The 18,194-nt window shown below is 56.2% G+C and overlaps 1 protein-coding gene across 1 annotated transcript; it reads right to left on the bottom strand.

Annotated features, from left to right (window-relative positions):
* Positions 1-2,436: 2,436 nt before the first annotated feature.
* On the bottom strand, positions 2,437-18,164 carry VOLCADRAFT_118002 (uncharacterized protein; the record flags this gene model as incomplete). Its single annotated transcript, XM_002951823.1, has 24 exons — positions 2,437-2,760; positions 3,359-3,721; positions 4,115-4,279; positions 4,729-4,833; positions 5,671-5,784; positions 6,354-6,479; positions 6,848-6,985; positions 7,324-7,385; positions 8,479-9,209; positions 9,458-10,449; positions 11,121-11,286; positions 11,541-11,647; positions 12,032-12,106; positions 12,469-12,604; positions 12,995-13,119; positions 13,797-14,006; positions 14,504-14,623; positions 14,892-15,026; positions 15,278-15,353; positions 15,902-16,005; positions 16,667-16,828; positions 17,144-17,422; positions 17,875-17,925; positions 18,099-18,164. 24 exons carry the CDS (start codon positions 18,162-18,164, stop codon positions 2,437-2,439), a joined length of 4,932 nt encoding a protein of 1,643 aa, XP_002951869.1.
* Between the last annotated feature and the right edge of the window lie 30 nt (positions 18,165-18,194).

The following is an 18,194-nucleotide window of genomic DNA, read 5'->3' as shown; positions in this document are numbered from 1 at the left end:
TACTGCAGTGAGAGGCACACGTTCAATCGTGCTACCCAACACATGCATAACATGCATTTTGGGGTTGGCTAGCAGCCGTTGCTAGATAATCTGGCTAGACGAAAAGCAAGCGCAAGCATGCGGCACCTGTATGAGGATAAACCCAGAAATGCTAAACACCATCACTTATCTGTAAAATGTATGGTTCATTCACACATTATCACTGCACCTAGCAGAAATATACTCGGGAGGCAGTCGGTGTGTTCGTTGGGTGAGTTAATTACCAGGCTGGTGGCCCATGAAATCCATGTCATTGTGGAAGTGTTGGTACACCGAGCTCGACAAAGGTACCGGCTTGGCATGCATGAGGTCGCACCTCGGGCATTTGCTTCTGGCCCAAAGGACCACCGAGGAGTTCCAGCTTGGCAATCTGTACCCGGAAGGTTGCAGGAACTCGGCTGATGGCCGAGTAAAGGAAAGGAGGCCCCGGAAAGGAGTACGGATATGAGGGGGATCACGAAGATCGTCCACCTGAAGTTCCCCACAGTCGTGGCCATGCATGCAGGTGCTCCAAAGTAGACAGAACACACTTAAGTCATGCAGCAGGGTCACGTGGGGAATGGGAGTTGGGGTGTTGGCTGCAGTCCGCTGCAGATAGCCACTCAGCACCAGGAGGTGAAGCACCCCGCTCGGCATGGCCCTGCCGGGTGAGAATCTGATGATAACCCTTGCTGTAACCGTGGACCGGTAAACCCTCGCAAGGACTGCTGCAACATGCAACTGCATTGTAAGGACCCCGTCGATTCAGCAGGTTGAAGGCGGTGCAGAGGTTGGAGGTGGCCCCATGGAGAGTAGTGGGGCATGGCAGACGATTCGAACGGACCCTTTCTGGGTGAAAACCTATCCAGCACTCCTCAAAGAAGGTCTCCGGTTCATCGAAGGGTGGTGCTGCACCAGCCAGGTATGCAACTCGCAGGATTGGCTCAGAATCTATTGCCAGCCGTCAGGAGCCCATTGCCGGCATTTGGTATAATATGCTGATGATATGATAAGCGCGGTGCTGGGCATTGGGGGAACTCCAGGCCGACCCTCGAGGGAGTGAAGAAAGGCGGCCACTATGGAGTCGGACGCAGCTGGTCTGTTGGTGTGAATGGATAAGATGGTGTGCATCCGGGCCCCCCGACTGAGAGAGACGCTACGCCAGCAACCTGTGGAGACAGTATAAGTCTCACCGGCTGGATGGAAGCATGGCACCCACTAACAATCCGGACGCACCTCGGAAGCTCCAGCGGGACCTGGCCTAGCTGGAGAAGACCAGACAAGACGCACTAAAGGGCCATCACCGAACCCCGTGGATGGCTGGGAATTCGGCCACATGACGGCCAAATCGATTTGATTTCTTAATAGCCCACCCGCCTACCCTGTGCTCTTTCAGCCAAGGATAATTCGATCGGTTTGCGAATTTTGGAACCGTTAAACTACCGATACCTTACACCGTACTCGGCTCTTTGTCGACAGCTTGTGCCTACCATGGCCTGCCCTTGGCCAGTGGCTGGTCTCTATTTTTCCAGGCATTGTATAGGCGACATATTCTGGAATTCAGGTTAAGTTATATAGGCCATCTGGCCGTCTACCTTTTATCCGAAACTTGAAGGCCCAGGCCTGAAGAGGCGCATGTGTACATGGTAGCCTAATACATGACCATGTATAGGTCTAGTATAATGAGAACATGTTGACGGTGAGGTCCATATCCCGGACCTTTCCATAGCACTGGCCCTAGAATCCGTACCTCCAATTCCGTACTTTTGAACTTTTGCGCGGGCAAGACAGCCGGCCGGACACGCCACGCCTCAGCCCGCCGAGCGAGCCAAATAATAATCTGCGTTTCTTGCCATGCTTCCAAACTTCTCTATAGGCTCTGAGTTCCAAAATCGTATGCCCACACCCTTCACACGCCTGTGGCCTTATACACGCATACCCGCCCCTTGCCATGCTTTATTTTCATAACACGGAAAAACACAGCTTAATCGCCGTTAACGGTTTCAAGGCGCTCAATATCTGATTGACCAAAAGAGTCATCTACGATACCTCTCAGATCACTGAGAGGTATCACTGCAACCGTGGCTGTGAACATTTCACCGCCGTGCTTACGGCGAAAAAACAATTTCGCTGCTTGCATTTGCAATAGCCAATTTCTGTTGAACCAACTTATGCTGCTCCTATCGCTCCTCCTGCATGCGACACACCTTGTATGATGATTCGCTTCGACGGAACCGCTGTCTGGCATTATTTTACCGTCATGCTAAAGTTGCTGACTCTTATTGCTACTTACGGGTTGCGGCGTTGCTGACTTGCCTGGCGCGTTGCGAAACTAATAGTTTAAGGACAGAAGTAATAAAAAAACATCCTAGACCCTCCAAAATTCCCCTAAAATCCAGTGTGATAGCGAGAGGACCCTCAAGTGGCTTTGCCACCCCAAAAGCGCATCACGACTGCCTGCGAAGCCAGCAGGTAGACGTCGTCCGATTCACGCAGCCACGTGTCGTTTTTGTTCGGCTTGGTATACACGTACGGCAACCACGACGCCGCCTGCGGGGTTCCCCTACTCGCTTGCTCGTCCAGCCGACTGGCGCCACCTGCAGGGCCGCCGCTGCCGCCGCCGCAATCGCGCCTGTACAACGCCAGCGGCATCACGTCATAGTCTTCCACAAGCACCTCAAACAGCGCACCGAAGTTGATGCTGCTGGAGTCCTGTTCTCCTTGCAGCTGCTGCTGCTGCTCCTGTGGCGGGGGCAGCGGCGCCGACTGGCTTGAGGTCGAGGAGCAGTAATGTTGACTTGGGTTTTGGCTCTGATGCTGACCCAGATCCCGACGTTGCCGCTGATGATGATAGAGGTTCTGCTTCGCACGGAGCAGGTACGGCAAACCCGGAATCCGCTGGAGCATTTCACCGTAGTTGAGACAGAAGACGCCGTACAGTGGCCGCTGCGTCAGAAGACAGGTCGGCCGATCCACAGAAGCAGCCGCCGCCGCCGCCGCCGCCGTGGCTGCCTAAATTTTCGGGGCCCAGCGGTAGCGTATGCAAGTCTGCCGCCGTTGTAGCTGTAGGTGTAGCTGCAGCTGCGGCGGAGAAATAGCTCGGCAAAATGGATCCCGAATCCCCAACAGGCGGACCTATGCTTCCACCGCCTCCTGTGCTCCGATAACCCGGGGGCCTCTGCCGCATGTCCATATCCGAGAGATGATCCTTGGACCAGACTCTTCCAATCGGTACTGAGGTCGTCGCCACTGCTGCTGCTGCTGCAAACCGCGTCGGTAGAGGCGCCAGGCGGGACGGAAGGGTGACAGGCGACCTAACCGACCCACGGGTCATCATCACCTGCTGCTGCTGCTGCTCCGCTTCGAACGGCGACTCGCATGCCGCCGCTTGGGGCGGCGGAGACGGCGGCGGGGTCACCAAGCTCGCGCCCTCCGAAGCCTCCCCCACCGCCCCGCCGCCGGACTTCTTCGGCTCCCGGCGGCCCAGGCCACCATCCCCTAGGCCTCGTCCTGGCCCGAATGGCGATTCCTCCCAACCCTCATGTTGCATAACTTCCGCGGCGGCGGACTCGGAAGGTGGCAGCAAGTCCGGCTCCGTGCACGCACCATCACCGCCGCCTCCGCCGCCACCGCCGACGCTGCAACGGTCAGCATAGTGCACCGATCGTGCCTTTAATGCTAGCGCCCCGGCAGCATCCATGCGCTGCGGCCGCGGTGGAGGCGGTGAAGGCTGTGATGAAGATACAGGCTTGCCAGCTGTTGCCAGTCTCGCCGGCGAAGGGGAAGGCTGCAACGGCGTGGATGTGTCGCTGTTGAAGATACTCTGAAAGGGAGGTAGATTTTGAATGGCTGGTTGAGACGAAACTGCGACCGCAACTGTAGCCGCAAACTGCTGCCGTTGCTTCTCCTGCGGCTTGTGGCCATGCTGCTCCTCATGCTTTTGATTTGTGTAATAAGGCGGCCTTTCCTGATCAAGCTCTTGTCCCCGACCTTGCTGGTGGTGCTGTCGTGGGTGTTGCCCTTGCAGATGCCGGTGTTGGTGGTGTCGGTGATTGTGATGGTGGTGGTGGTGATGGTTCCGATGGCGGGGCCGCACCTGCTGCAGCTTCTGCTGATGATAGTGGTGGCGCTGATGCTGCTGGGGCTGTTGCTGCTGGGGCTGATGCTGGGGTTGACATCGCACCCAAGCGTCCCATGAAATGACATCCCAGCAGTTGAGCATCTTGAGGAGGATTTGAAGGAGCATGGGATTGAAGATGCTCTACGGGAACGTAGTGGGGTCGGGGGGACGTGTGCGGGGGGAGGTGCGGGGGACGTAGGAAAAGGGTTAGGAAGGCGGCGGCGGTGTGACTGTGGGACGTGAAAGCTGCCGAAGCTACGTGTAATCGAAAGCGAGCTTCTGGGGAATAGCAACAAGTGCGAGTCATATGACTTGACGTAACTGGCTAACTGGCGGCGCGGGATGAAGGTGGTGTTGTCAATACACGCTTTGAGTTTCGGCTGGCAGCCGTACTCTTCCGCTACCACCCAACTTTGCTGGTTTTAAAGACAATCTCCATTTCACTTCTTTTCCTAGGCTTCAAAGACAGCATAAGCGACGCCGCTTGCTCTCTGATGGTTCCAATACTTATGAGCTGCATGATGACCTCGATCCTGGAAGAGCTGCAAATCCATTTTCCTCCCAACCACGCAACCACCCAGGCACTGCACCTGGCAGGCCAGCGCATCCATCATGGTTTGCATGAGGATGTGCCCCGGCGCCAGGGAGGGAGCCAGGTGGGGCATCTCCGTCAGCATCTCCTGTACGAACTCCTCCTGGTGCGCTTGGTCCAGGGCAGTGGCTCGGCCGCTCCAGCAATGGAACACGACGGCCGACCAGACAAACTTCCCAAGCCTTAAGGACCAGAAAACAACGAGGGAAAGATTAACAACGCTGTTAAGCAGTTGTATAGAATATAGCTGTTACCAAACGACAAGCGAGGAACATTTCGGTCGTTCCCAAAACCCCTAAAACCCGAAGCAATACCCACTTCTGTCAACCCCCTCCCCTAGGATTTATACCTAATCAAGCTCAACCGCAGCACGCGCTGGAAGTCAGGCCTCGGGTCCGTCAGGAACTTGACGCGCTGGGTACTGCTACTGCCGCTGGTAGCAGTAGCGGTCGCAGCAGCAGCAGCGGCGATGGCGGGTGTGTTGGTGACAGTCGCATGAGGCCAAGGTTTAGGGTCACCCAGATCTCCAGGAGGCCGCGGCGAGGCCGCCGCAACTCCCAGCCCAGCCGCCTAAATATGGACGGGAATACATTCAGCTCTGGGTCTTGCGAACGAAGCGAGGGTCGCGGCAGAAAGACGGGAAAGAGAACCCCGGCAACACATGCAGTAAACAAATCGGCGAGTGCTGCGAAGGAAAAAAAATTCTTTTTAAAAAAATAAATTGTATAACAGAAGAAAAAATCCTCTTTAAACTAATGCCGTGTGTTTTGCGTGATGTCCACTTTGGTGCCTTGTGGTTTCGACACTATTTACAAAACCACAACATAATTACGAATATTAGCTGGAGGTAAATCACATCGAAAGTGACGCTAAAGGCACATGTGCGGCCGATGTTGCGGCCAGCACCGTCCCCGGCTATCCCCCCACATCTTCACCGCACCGGAAGAGGCTCCTTGTTGGTTACGTAGGGTCCCTCGGCCAGACACAGCGGCAGCGCATAGGAGCTGTTGATCAGTGCCAGAACTTCAGCCACAACTCGCAACTCGCAGTCCATCTGCAGGGGAGGTTGTATGTAAGTATGTCAGTATGTATGCAAGGAAGTATGTAAGTATTAAGTAAGATGTAAGTACGTAAGTACTAGGTACGTAAACACGTAAGTACAAAAATATGTAAGTAAGTAAATCAATACGTAAGTACGTGAGTCGTAAGTACGTAAGTACGTAAGTACGTAAGCACGTAAAACACGTACGTACTTACGTCTTATGTATTACGTAAATTACGTATTTAAGTACGTAATAAATAAATACGCACTAACGTATTTATGAGCTAATGTATTTAAGTAAGCACGTACGTGAATACGTAAGCACGTAAGTACTTAAAGTACGTAAGCATGTATGTATATATGTATGTGCGTGGCCGGAATTTAGGGGTTTGGGACGGGGTCCACGAAGTCAGGGGTGCGCACGGTGAACCGAAGAGCAACTTGGGGGAACGTTGTGGGGCTGGGATCTGGAGGGGTAAAGTGCGGGCCAGGGTAGGCCACCATAGGGTCGGGTGGGATACGACGAAATGGCCAGGTACCATAAAACACACATCCACACGCACACATACGGACGCACGCACCTCTTCGCAATACCTCCGAAGGGCCGCAGCCACCACCAGTATTTGCCCGTCCGCCATGGCTGGCTCCGACCCCACCACGGCCGCCTCGGTGAATAAGTCCTTGCTGGGTACTAGCAGCGCAGAGACCTGCGGGGTGTTGGGCGGGTGAGGGAGACAGGGTGAGGGGACAGGGTGAGAAGCAAACCCGAAGCAAACCCGGGGGACCCAGGGCCCAATCACACGGCTACAAAGCAGCCATTGGGTGTCCCCTCCGTAATGACTCCACGTGGCCGTTATGGCGCAACGGTCCCGCGGTAATGTTATCATTTTTGGCGATAACGGTCTCACGATAACGGTCGCATGCCTAATGTAACGGTCTCCAGGTAACGGTCTCATGTCTGACGTGACGGTCTAACGACCATTGCTATTACGACTAACACAGCAACCCACGCATCCTAAAAGTTCCAAGCTCCCCCTCCCCCTCCCAAACCTCCCTTCCAGTCACCCACACCCACCGAGGATCCCCGCTTCAACTTTAGCTTCCTCAGGTCCGTTACAGGATTCCAGGGGTCGGCTTTGAGGACAAAAATGCGGTGTGGCAGCGCGCCAGGGAGGGAGGCCAGGTCGGCCAGCTGGCCGTCACTCAGCGCACCCTGTGGCAGCAAGACTCGAAAAAGACATACAAGGAGTGGAAGGCAGGGAGGAAGGGAGAGAGGGAATCATATTTGCAAGAAGCATGGGGAGGAATGAAGAAGGGAAGGGGAGCGGATACCATGCATGCGAACATGTGCAAGACAAGAATATCAGTGTCCAATGTTGGGGGTTGCTGGCGGCGGCAGCGCAGGGCCCAAGCTGCCGGCATCAAGAGTGGGCAGTTGTGATGCGTTGCAAATCAGCTGCAGGAGGAGAAAGGAAGGAGGGGCTTTTAGGAAGAAGGGTGGGCTGTTGGTCAAAAGGGGGGGAAGAAATCTTGGGCGAGACCGTCGCGCACCTTGTCGTCTTTGCTATCATCGAATATGACGATCGGGCAGGTTTTGAAATCACGAGCGCTGCCTGCGGAAGGTGGCCGTAGCAGACGAGGCAGCGCAAGCCGGAAGTCAGCAGAATACGGGCTTATCCCGATCAGACAGGGTATTTCCACTTGGCCGAACACTAACAAAAAGTCTCGCACCTAGCACAGCGAATCACCCATACGTTATGATATCAGTATAATACACTAATAGAAAGAAAAGGTTCTCTAAAAATTTCGCGCAAAGCGGCCCCGTACGCGAAAAGCCAACGGGCCCAGTGGAAATTTAAACAAATTCACAAAAAGATAAAAAAATAAGACTTAGCACTCTCGACTTCCGAACTGCAAAAAAACGGTTACTCAACTTTTTGGTTGCAAAGTACTGGTACAATGTCCAAAACATTAACCGAAAACTTTTCAACCTTTTAACTCACCTATGGCCGGCGCAGATCGGATCGCCCCCACCAATTGAACCAACTGAACGAAGCAGCTGGAGCCCATGATGATTACAGGCGACTCCAGAGGCTCGTCCAAGGTGGTTGCGATCCTAACGGTCTCAACGATTTGCGGTCGTTGAACCGACGGCTTCCGCTGCCCAGATCGCTGCCCAGGCGACGAAAAGAACGCCGAAGAAGAGGAAGACAGCCGCGGCGGTGCTACATGGAAATCGGCATGCGACGGAAGATTGGGGAAGAGGCGCACATGACGCCATGACCGAGGTCGAGGTGTCAGGCGAGGAGAGAGGGGGCCGGGGTGTTATTTGGGTCGTTGCCGCCTTTCATTCCGCGATTCGGGGTACCGTATCACGCGTAAAAGACAATAGTTGCGGGGCCCCGTTGTGGCCCCCCATGTCGCGGATGGGACATGCAATAAGAGCAATGTGGGTGTTTAGCTGCTACAAAGAGCAAAGAAATGATTGCACCGATTGAATATACAGGTTTTATGGGTACTACGTTATTCAATAATTGGACTGAAAACCGCCTAAGTCCAGTTTTACGTAAAGGGCAGCATGTGCTTTTAGGTAATGCAAGCTTTGGGCGCGATCATAAGCGGGCATTCGAAGCAAGTGGCGGCAGAAGAATGCGACTGTGGAAAAAGCATCTGAATGCCGTTTTGGAGGCACCTCTAGAAACGCACCTTCTTCCCGCTGGTGCGGCGGCGGCGGCAGCGGCGGCGGCGGCGGAAGCTGCATCATCAGCGCCGGCTGCAGCTGCGGCGGCGGTGGTGGCGGCTCAGCAACGGCTTCGTCCCTGTGTCCCTGGCCCTCTTCACCCCCCCTGGAGCTCGGTGGTGCCGCCGGCCCCAAGCTCAAACTCGCGCCGGTACCAGAGTTCAAATCCAAATTTGAACTGGAGCCGGAATCCGAATTCGAAGGGGATCCCGATTGCGAGCCCGAGACCGACCTAGACTCCGAGCTTCTTCCCGACGGCAACCGCGATGGGGACGTGGGGACCGGCAGCGTAACGTCAGCGGCCTGCCATGATGTATGACGAGCCGTCGCGCGGCGATACTTGAAGCTGCTAACGGCAGCCAAGGCATGAAGATCGGGGGCACGTGTGGTGGCTTTGAGGCCCTGCTGTCGCTTGGTGCTTGTGGCCAAGTTGCCGCCGCCGCCGCCGCCGTGGGACTGCGCGGTGGTGCTGGTGCTGGCGGCGGCAGCAGCGACGGCGGCGGCAGCGGCAGCGGCAGCGTCCATGGAGGAAATCGCCCATGAGCGCTGGCTCACAAAAGAGCGGCGGCTCCCGCCGCCGCCGTCACCGTCGCCGCCGCTGACGTCGGTGTACTGCGACGCCGAGGAGCGGCCGGACATGGACACCTTGGCCGCAGGCATGGAGCGGATGGTCAACCTGGTCAAGCGGCCGGCGGCGCTGCATGCCGTACAGATCCGGAAAGCGAAGCATGACCGTTTTTCAGTGGGAAGGGATACAATCAGAAGTCACCCTGGGAGGACAGCGCCTACCGCGCAAACATTAAGAGCACGCGGGCCTTACAACAGCAGAGCCCATGAACGAGTCACACACGTCGCACGAAATTGACAGACGTACTCAAGCCGCCTCAGCTGTCCCTACGCGTCGTTGTCCCTGCACATCGCCCGACCTTTCCAAGTCGTACTCACGTGAGCCACGATTCCCTAGTTCGCCTTGTTGCCGGCTGCGCCGGCGCCGGCGCTGCCGCCATCGATAGTGCCGCCGCCACCGCCGTCGCCTCAATTTGCGCCATCCCGTCATGCAAACATGACTGCACTGACTGCAGGGAAGGTACCGACGGCATCGAGTGCAACGAATGTACGGACTCTTCTAGCTGTGGCGGTGGCGGTGGCGGTGTCACGCGGCGCCATCGGGAAGCCCCTCCATCGCCGCTGCCGTCGCCGCCACCCGCCGCCTCCACCGCCGCCGCAACTGCCGCCTCGTTTGGCAGTTCTGGATTCTGCCGCTCACACACAAGCGCCGCCGCCGTTGGCGGTGCTATTATAGTCGGGGCCGATGGCTGGCCCGCGAAAACCGGCGCCGCCGTTGCCGCCGCCGCCGCCGCCGTCGGCGGCGCCTGTTGGCCAGTGATCCCCTCCGGCGTCTCCGAGATCCGTACCAGACTAGGCAAACTGCTCAAGGCAGGCGTCGACCGGTTCCGGAGCACGCCCACACTGACGGAGGAGGTGAATGCTGCCGCCGCCACCGACGCCGCCGGCACCGACGACGTGTTGAGAACAGCGGACCTTCCTCCGGCACCGGCATCTGTGAATACTGCAACGTCGAATCCCTGGTCCAAGACCGTCTCCACGTTTCCACTGCCGCTAGCAACAGCAGGAGCAGGAGCAGCAGGAGCAGCAGCAGGAGTAGCAGTGGCAGCATCAGGAGCAGCTGACGTGCAGGCGGTGGGCATTTCAGTTAGCGGGGTAGCAATGACCGGCTGTAGCGTGTTGATGCTGGCGGATTCTAGTGCATCAGGCGCCGTGGATGACAGCTGCTGCTGCTGCTGCTGCTGCTGCATCGCTTCCTCTGCTTGCTGCTCCACGTGCTGCTGCTGCTTCACAAGCTGTCGTTGGTGCTCCAGGTAAAGACTGCTCAGCGGCATCGCCTCCTCCTCCTCCTCCTCCTGTGCAGCAAAAGCCTACATAGAAATAGACACAGCAGACAGCGCATCGACTGAATAGCAGACAGTCAAAACAAGGAAGGGGGATCAGCAAGAGGGCACAGACGACACACACGGCACAACAAGAGAGCGCAGCTTATTGAAGCGCAGGAGCAGAAGCGCACATACTCCTGAAAACCCCAACAGCACGGCGGACCGGTATTAAGGCGGACCGGTATTAAGCACAGCGTGGGTACTACACATTGCATGGGTACTACAAAACACAAAAAAGCTCTGCTGCTCTGTCGACGCCAGAGAAACACGCTACATCAAAAACAACACACGACGGGAACGCTAATCCCATGTCCTGTAACAATAACAATCCATCCGGCGAAAACCTCATTTGAGCCCTCCCAGCCCTGTGGACTGCCGCACCCACAGACCACTGCCAACTCGGCTGGCCCGCGGCCCTGCTCAGCACCCACACGGCCACCCCAGCCCTCTCCACCCGAGGCTCCACCATCTGCTGGCCCCCCGGTCGTGGAGTTGTGGCTTCCGTGGATGGATGGTAGTGGATGATGGTGCACATGTACCCCAGAACAGGAAGTCCAGATTCCCCTCGCTCCCGCCCTGAGCTCCCGTCTCACAGTTGCACTGTCCCGTAAGCCGCTGCCAAGTACCAGAGCATCCACACTGAGTATGTAGCCCACCGTGTGCTCGTCCATGTACGGGTTGTCCGCATGGTCGTGGTAATGGGGTTGGTCGGTGTGGCGGCTGACGTCGTGGTGGGTCGCCGTGGCCGCCGCCGCCGCCGCGGCGGCGGCGGCGGCTGCCGCAGAGCTGCTGCCCCCCATGGGCGCCAGTTTGACGTCAAAGCTGATGGGTGGAATGGAAGGCAAAGGAAAAAGGAGGGCTGGATTCGGAGTTTGTGTTGAGGGGTGGGGTGGGGGGTGGGGGGGTGGGTAAAGATGAATTACGAACGAGTGAGGCTGCTGTCAAGGAAAGAGTGTACAAGAAGGGTTGGGGGGGTGGGGACCAGGGTGGTTGCAGGGGTGCCGGTCGACGCCTCAACGCCTCAAAAAAACCGTTGCAGTCTCCTCATCGCTATACCATCCACGTCATCATCTTACCTCTGTTCCATGTCTCTGTGGTGGGCCATGCGCACACCTATGAGTATGACCTCCTCCTCGCGCCACAGCTTGAGAGCCGCCTGCTTGAACGTAAGGCCCCAGTACGGCTGCAAGGCATGAGATTTCCAAACATGAGGGCGAAAGCTAGGGGTAATGTCTTGAAATGCGTCATCGAGATGCAGTCGGGAAGGCACGAGCAACTCGAACACAATGGAAGGCAATGGAAGCTTCCACGGGGTCCGTAGGAAACCCCCTCAGTCTTTACACCCCTAAAACCCTTGTGATTTAGGGTTTAAAACCCTAAAACCCTAAAACCGGAAGGGTTAATGATCAGGGGCGCTGCGCGGAAACGGTGTGGCCCATCCAATTCAAAAACCATCTTTCCCCCCTTCCCCTTCGACCCCTACCCGTAGAGGGTAGTCGTAATGCCGTACCGGACACGTACACGTACTGTCCTTGCCGCCACACCGTCCCCACTTCCCACGCCTTACCCTAGGAAATGTGACATCGTATATTTCAACACTGGCCCCGCCGAGGTACTCGGACAGCCAGCCGCAATGGGTCAGCTGGATGGGGACGAGTGAGCAGGGTGAGTGAGCGGGGGTGAGTGAGCGGGGGTGAGTGAGCGGGGTGATGGAGGTGGGAACAGGGTTGGGGGGAGTGCATGAGTAACGCCGGAGGGGTCGCGCAAAGGCGCGAGTAGGACAGTGACGAGGATTCAGTGAGTGGGCGAGAGTGGGCGCGCTCCTATATTCTGGGTCAGATACAGAACCAAATCCATACCCACACCCTCCCAACGCCCCAGCACGCAAAGCCGCAATCCTTCCCTCGTCCTTTGCCTTCGCTGCCTCCCGCTTCACTCCCAACACTAGCACAGCCGCCCCTCTCCCTCTTTCCTCCCCTCCATGCCCCTCCCATGCCCTCGCACCATGGACACGTCCTCCCTGCCCCTCATCGTGCTCCTGGTCAGGGTGGAGCTGATACACAGGTTGGCTATTAGGGCTATGAGGCCGGGCGTGTGTAGGGCGGCACCCAGCAGGGCGGCACGTAGACTGCCCACACACCTACACACCGTACACATTGCACGACAGACAGGAGGACAGGAGTGGGCGCGATACACACGACGGCACCCCGGGGGGGAGTCCTGGCATCCGGGGGGAAAAGGGACCCCAACGTCCGTCTGCGCTCTTTCACCCACGTGGACATGTGGCCAACAGCTTCGCCTTTCTGCCCGAGCAGGCCTTACCACAGCTGCTGTTGCATATCACAGTCCATAAAATGTGGGGTTTAGGTGCTGAAACACACACACACACACACATACACACGCGCGCGCACATACACTACCCTTGCTTCTCGCGGCTCAGTTCACTTCCCACGTTCGTTTCAACGTCTAGAGATCTGTGTGTGTGTGTGTGTTGGACCCCCCACCCACAGCAACCCCCGTCAAGCCCCACCAAGCCCCCACAACCCACACAGGGAAGGGGCTGATGTCTAGCGGTAGCAGCCCCAGCTCCGGGGGATGTCTGACTCCGGAGCGCAGCAGGGAAATGGCGTGGTCCAGGGTTTCATTCAACAGGAACTGGGCGATGATATGCGGGTGACTGGAGGAGGAGGCGGCGGAGGAGGCGGCGGAGGAGGAGGACGGGGCCTGCTGCGCTGGCGGGTAAGGGGAGCACAGGCAGGCACAGGGACCAGAGAGGGAGATGGAGGGTAGCCCTTGACAGGTGTGACGGGATGCCTGGGCAAAAACGTAGCACGTGTGTGTGTTTGTGTGTGTGTGTGTGTGTGTGAGAGGGGGTGAGGGATCGGGGGAAAATGGGGTTTGCTGTCTGACAGGGGACTTCGTGCACCTGTATCAGGACATGGGGCTCGTCTTCTGCACGTGACGAGACACTGTGTTTTGTGACAGAGTTCTATCCGGGGTTGGCAATGTGGCTAAGGCCACATGAGGGTTTCCCTTCCTTAACTGCATCCTTCGCTTGTCCCCCTCATTTCCCCTCAATTTGTCCTCCTGTGCCACTCTCGCCTCTCAGTTCCTACTCTCGCCGTTTAACCCTCACCGCCGCGACATCAAAGATCCTTAAAACACACAGCACTCCCCTTCCCTCCTGTAAGCCCCCTCAGCCCATCCTTTCCGTCCTTCTTATCGTGCCTTTAGTAGTAGAGTTTTAATAGTAGACATACAAACAAACACGTATGCATGAACACACGCGTGCAGAAAAACACACGCATGCAAACACACACACACACACGCACCAGGATGTGTCGCCCCTTCCAGCTGGTGGCGCTCCAGTTTACAACTCGAGGGGGCATCAGATCCCCGGGACTGCCGAACTGTCGCAGGAACTGAGCCACCGCCTGCACCGCCAGCAACGTACGGCTGTCCTCGACCCGTGGGTCGGCCGCGTATTTGTTCGCCAGCACAAACACAGCCAGCGCACGGCCCGTGTCGGCACGGGCAAGATCCTGATTAGGAGGTGATGGGAAGGGGAGGGAGGCGTAGAGGAGGTGATGGGAAGGGGAGGGAAGGGTAGAGGAGGTGATGGGAAGAGGAGGGAAGGGTAAGACGAGCCACTGGCGATGAAGCAGATACCAGAGAAGAGGAGGGAAGGTTAGAGGGGGGGGAGAGGAAGGGGGAAGGTAAGAGGAGGGGAGGGAGAAGACATAGAACATGCAGGAAGCAGCGGATCAACCTCATCTGACTTCCAGGGCGGTTGGCGTCCTGGCGACGGAAGGGAGGAAAAGACGAACCACCCGCGAGTGAAGCTGCTGACAAGGAAAGAGAGGGAGGGAGGGGAAGGGAAGGAGGGAAAGACACAGGGGAGAGAGGAGGGGTTAAAAGGGCGGAGCACCTTGGCCACCTCGGCAAGAGAGCATGAAGACCCGGGACAGTGAGCGCGGTAGGCGGCGAAGTGGGGGTAAAGACGAGATGGCACGCGGGACGAGCTGGGACGAGCACGTACCTCAGCCTGGAAGGGTGAGCCGTTTAGGTACTTGATTCGCTGCTCCCACCTAGGGTTGTTCATGGTGATGACCAGCTGGGGCTCAGGGTCTCTAGGGCACAACACCACCACGTCCAAGTCCTGGAGGGGAAGGCGCGGAGGGAGGGAGACGTGGCCATGACGCGTCATGGGTCATGGGTTATGGATATTATTACCAAGCAGGCAACCCTTCAGGGAGCAGAGGGTTTGCATGCCGACCCACGGGTCAGTCTCCTTACCTATTCTAGCCCCAAGGGCGCCCTCTTCCCGAAACGAGGCTCTTTTTCCCGCCGCGACATAGCACACACTGTCAAGCAATGCGCCACCAATGTGACCCACGGGTCACTGGCCCCACCCTAAGACCCATTACCTGATACCCCCGGCCCTGGTGGTAGAACTCTGTGATGAAGGTCTGGGCAGAGAGCCACGTCACGTGGCCGGTAAGTACGACATGTTGGCCAAAGCGGTGGGAACGGTGGCAGCGGAGGACAAAGCGGCTAAAAGTCTGGGGGGGGGCCGCCAAGAGGGGTTTGGGGTTTTTCGGTGGGTTTCGGAGCCGCGGGGTTACCACAAGATATTTCGGGATGGTGAGGGTATGCGGGGCTGAAGGGAAATCGTGAAGGAGAAAAGACGGATCAAAACCTAACAGGATAATGTGCAGAACGGAGTAAGGAGAAGGAGTACGGATTAAGGAGTAGGAGACGGTTTCCTTGTGTACGACATGATGATATCATCATCATCACGTCATTGCCGTACCTTCATCATATCCGTCAGATGCGATACCTTCCTGGGTAGTAAAATAATGACTACAAGGATGATGAACGGGAACAATCTGCGGCAGGGTAGCAGAGGGAAAAGCGGGTTGTGGGCCCACGGCCTAAAGCACGCCTTTGACCGCATACCTGACATCCCTACCCGATGGTTCTCTCGGTTTGAAAAACCCCTTCCTCATTACTCCCGCCCCGCACACCCTCTACCTAACCCCCGCTTCCCACCTTCAAACCTTCCCATCCCTTTTCCACAATGCCCGAGCTCGAGCCGCATTGCCGACACGACGCATGGTTCATCCCTTTTTAACCCCAAAATTGCCAGGTATATGCTTATTTTTTCCCAATTTTGCAGCGAAGTTGTGCTTCTCGCGCATATTACATACAAAAAGTCTTCGGTCCTCAGCGCAGAAATTCTTCGCGCCCGGAAATAACATCAAGATATAGACGTTTCCTTTTTTATTTCTTGTTTATTCGTCCGTGACGTGGGGCGTCAGTCGTGACAACATCCCCCCCCCCGACGTGCTCCTTCCAGTGCTGCTCATCCAGAGCACAGAGCACATCCACCCTCCTCACACAGCATCATGACAGCATACCACCGGACTGAACTCACAACTGCCCGGCGACTGTCCCCGGCGCGTAGTCCCCGTAGCCGATGGTGGAGAAGGTGACACACGCCCAGTAAATGGCGTTGTGCAGCTGGAGATCCCCCTGGACCTGCATGCCATGCGGGGGAAGAGGAGGAGAGAGGGAAGGAAGGTGGGGAAAGACGAACCACGAACGAGTGAACTGCTGCCAAGGAAGCTGCTGCCAAGGAAAGAGCAGAGCTGACTAGTAAGCGGTTTTGAAGGAGGCGACATCGGGATTATGTAATGATGACGGGGAAGGTGGGGAAGGGGAGACAGGGGAGGCTCAACCCCTCAACCCGGTTTCATGTTGATATAGGGTTAATATACTCATGTTGATGTAGGGTTAATATACTCATGTTGATGTAGGGTTAATATACTCATGTTGATGTAGAGTTAATATACTCATGTTGATATAGGGTTAATATACTCATGTTGATATAGGGTTAATATACTCATGTTGATATAGGGTTAAATATACCGCCCGGACACCAATCCACTCCTCAACCCCAACAAAAAAAAACCTTCCGACGACATTTTCACCCCAAAACCCTAAAACCCAAATTTGCGGTACCCCTCTTCTGACACACACACCCAGCCCTATCTTGTTCTGCCTCGTCCCCCCGCCCCGTCCGTCCGGTTTGTGAGAACAGGAGGCTTGTCCAATTCGATTACATCTGGTTCCATTGTCTCTTCCTTCCTTCAGACCCCCCCGCGGTGCCAGCTTCGCCAGCAGTCCGCAGCGCGCGCACCACTTCTAACTCGTAGAAGACGCAGCCGGAAATGAAGATCACAGCCACCAACGTCATGGCCACATCTGCACTCAGCCGGACCAACTCTAGCTGCATCGGCTGTGAAGTGTGTCGAGTATATTGCAGCACAAGAGACGTGATGGACTTGCACAACCGGACCACCTGAAAGCACGGGAGCATCGGAGAGTCGATAGGGAGGTGGGGGCGATATGGGGACAGCAGGGCAGGAGGCACCCGGTTTGTACGCTGTTGAGGACCCTGACCTGGAGAATTCTTGAGACTGACTTTGTGATTTAAGTCCTTGGATCTTGGTTTCGGAACGAATTTTAGGGATCCAGGATCCGGGAAATGGGTTTTTTGGGGCGAGCCTTGGAGCTAGGTTTCTGGATCTGGACATCCGCGGAAAATGCGATCTGGGTCCTGGATGCTTGCTCTGATACCTAACGCCCGTCACAACTAACCAACCAACTAACTGACCTGGATGATTCGCAATAGCCGAACGAATCCTAGATCGTTAGAAACGTCGATGTCGACGTAGTAGGCAATGCCGTAGACAATGGTCGCAACGTCGATCAGCGCCCAGCTCCAAAACATGTACGACAGCCAGTCATCGGCAGCCAGCAATTTAAGCACGTACTCCACCGTGAAGGTGCAGGAGCAAGCAAGGTACGTCTTGCGCGCCAGGTCATCAATGGGTACGTACGTGTCGTACACGTATACGGATACCGAGATGAGCGACATCACTGTGTTGATGGCCTGAGAGTATGAGGGGTATGGGGTTTTAGGGAGCGATTCTTACAGCGCAGCCAGAACATTGGTTTTAGGGAAACATACATGAGAGATGAAACGTGCAGGCAAAGACGGATAGGGAAAGCATAAGATGAAGGAAAGAGGACACGCGTGGGTTTGAACTGTTTTGCATTATCATATGAACGAGAGGAGTGCGCCTATGCAAGCAAAGATGGCGAGGGCTTCTGCGATGGGTTTTGATTTGGAACCGGCGGCTAGGGTTAAGGACGAACATAGGACTTTCAGTGTCCGGACGCGGTATGTTTTTTAAATTGGAGCTTGGATGTTTCGTTTTGATCATTATGCCATGTCAGTTGACCTTCGCTGGCTTGCTGGCAAAATCAGGTGTGGCTTGTTGAAGCGCGATGATTGTCAGACACGTGCGCAGCTGTCCCCACATATTGCCTGGAGAGCCGTACCTCAAGGGCTATCCGCAGGTTGGATTTATTAAAGTTGTATTGGTACCGTTGCTGGGGATGGGTGTCACGTGGAGACCGGTGTGTCAGCTTGGTTGGCGCTGACGGTTAACATTGCGAAGGGAACTGTGCTCTCCAGGACACGATAACTCCCAGGAGTTGTCAGAGAGCCACAAGCATCATGAAGACTACACATGCGCGCTTCATATCGGTCAAACCATGTATACCTGCCAGGATATCCGCAACACGTCGGCTTGCTCAAAGCCGCAAAGGGGTATACCTTTGCTCAACATAATGGTCAGAAATTTATCGTCGTCCTGAGA

Source organism: Volvox carteri, assembly GCF_000143455.1.
Source record: "Volvox carteri f. nagariensis unplaced genomic scaffold VOLCAscaffold_26, whole genome shotgun sequence".
NCBI classification, from domain to species: Eukaryota; Viridiplantae; Chlorophyta; class Chlorophyceae; order Chlamydomonadales; family Volvocaceae; genus Volvox; species Volvox carteri.
This window is presented reverse-complemented; position numbering and strand designations above follow the sequence as displayed.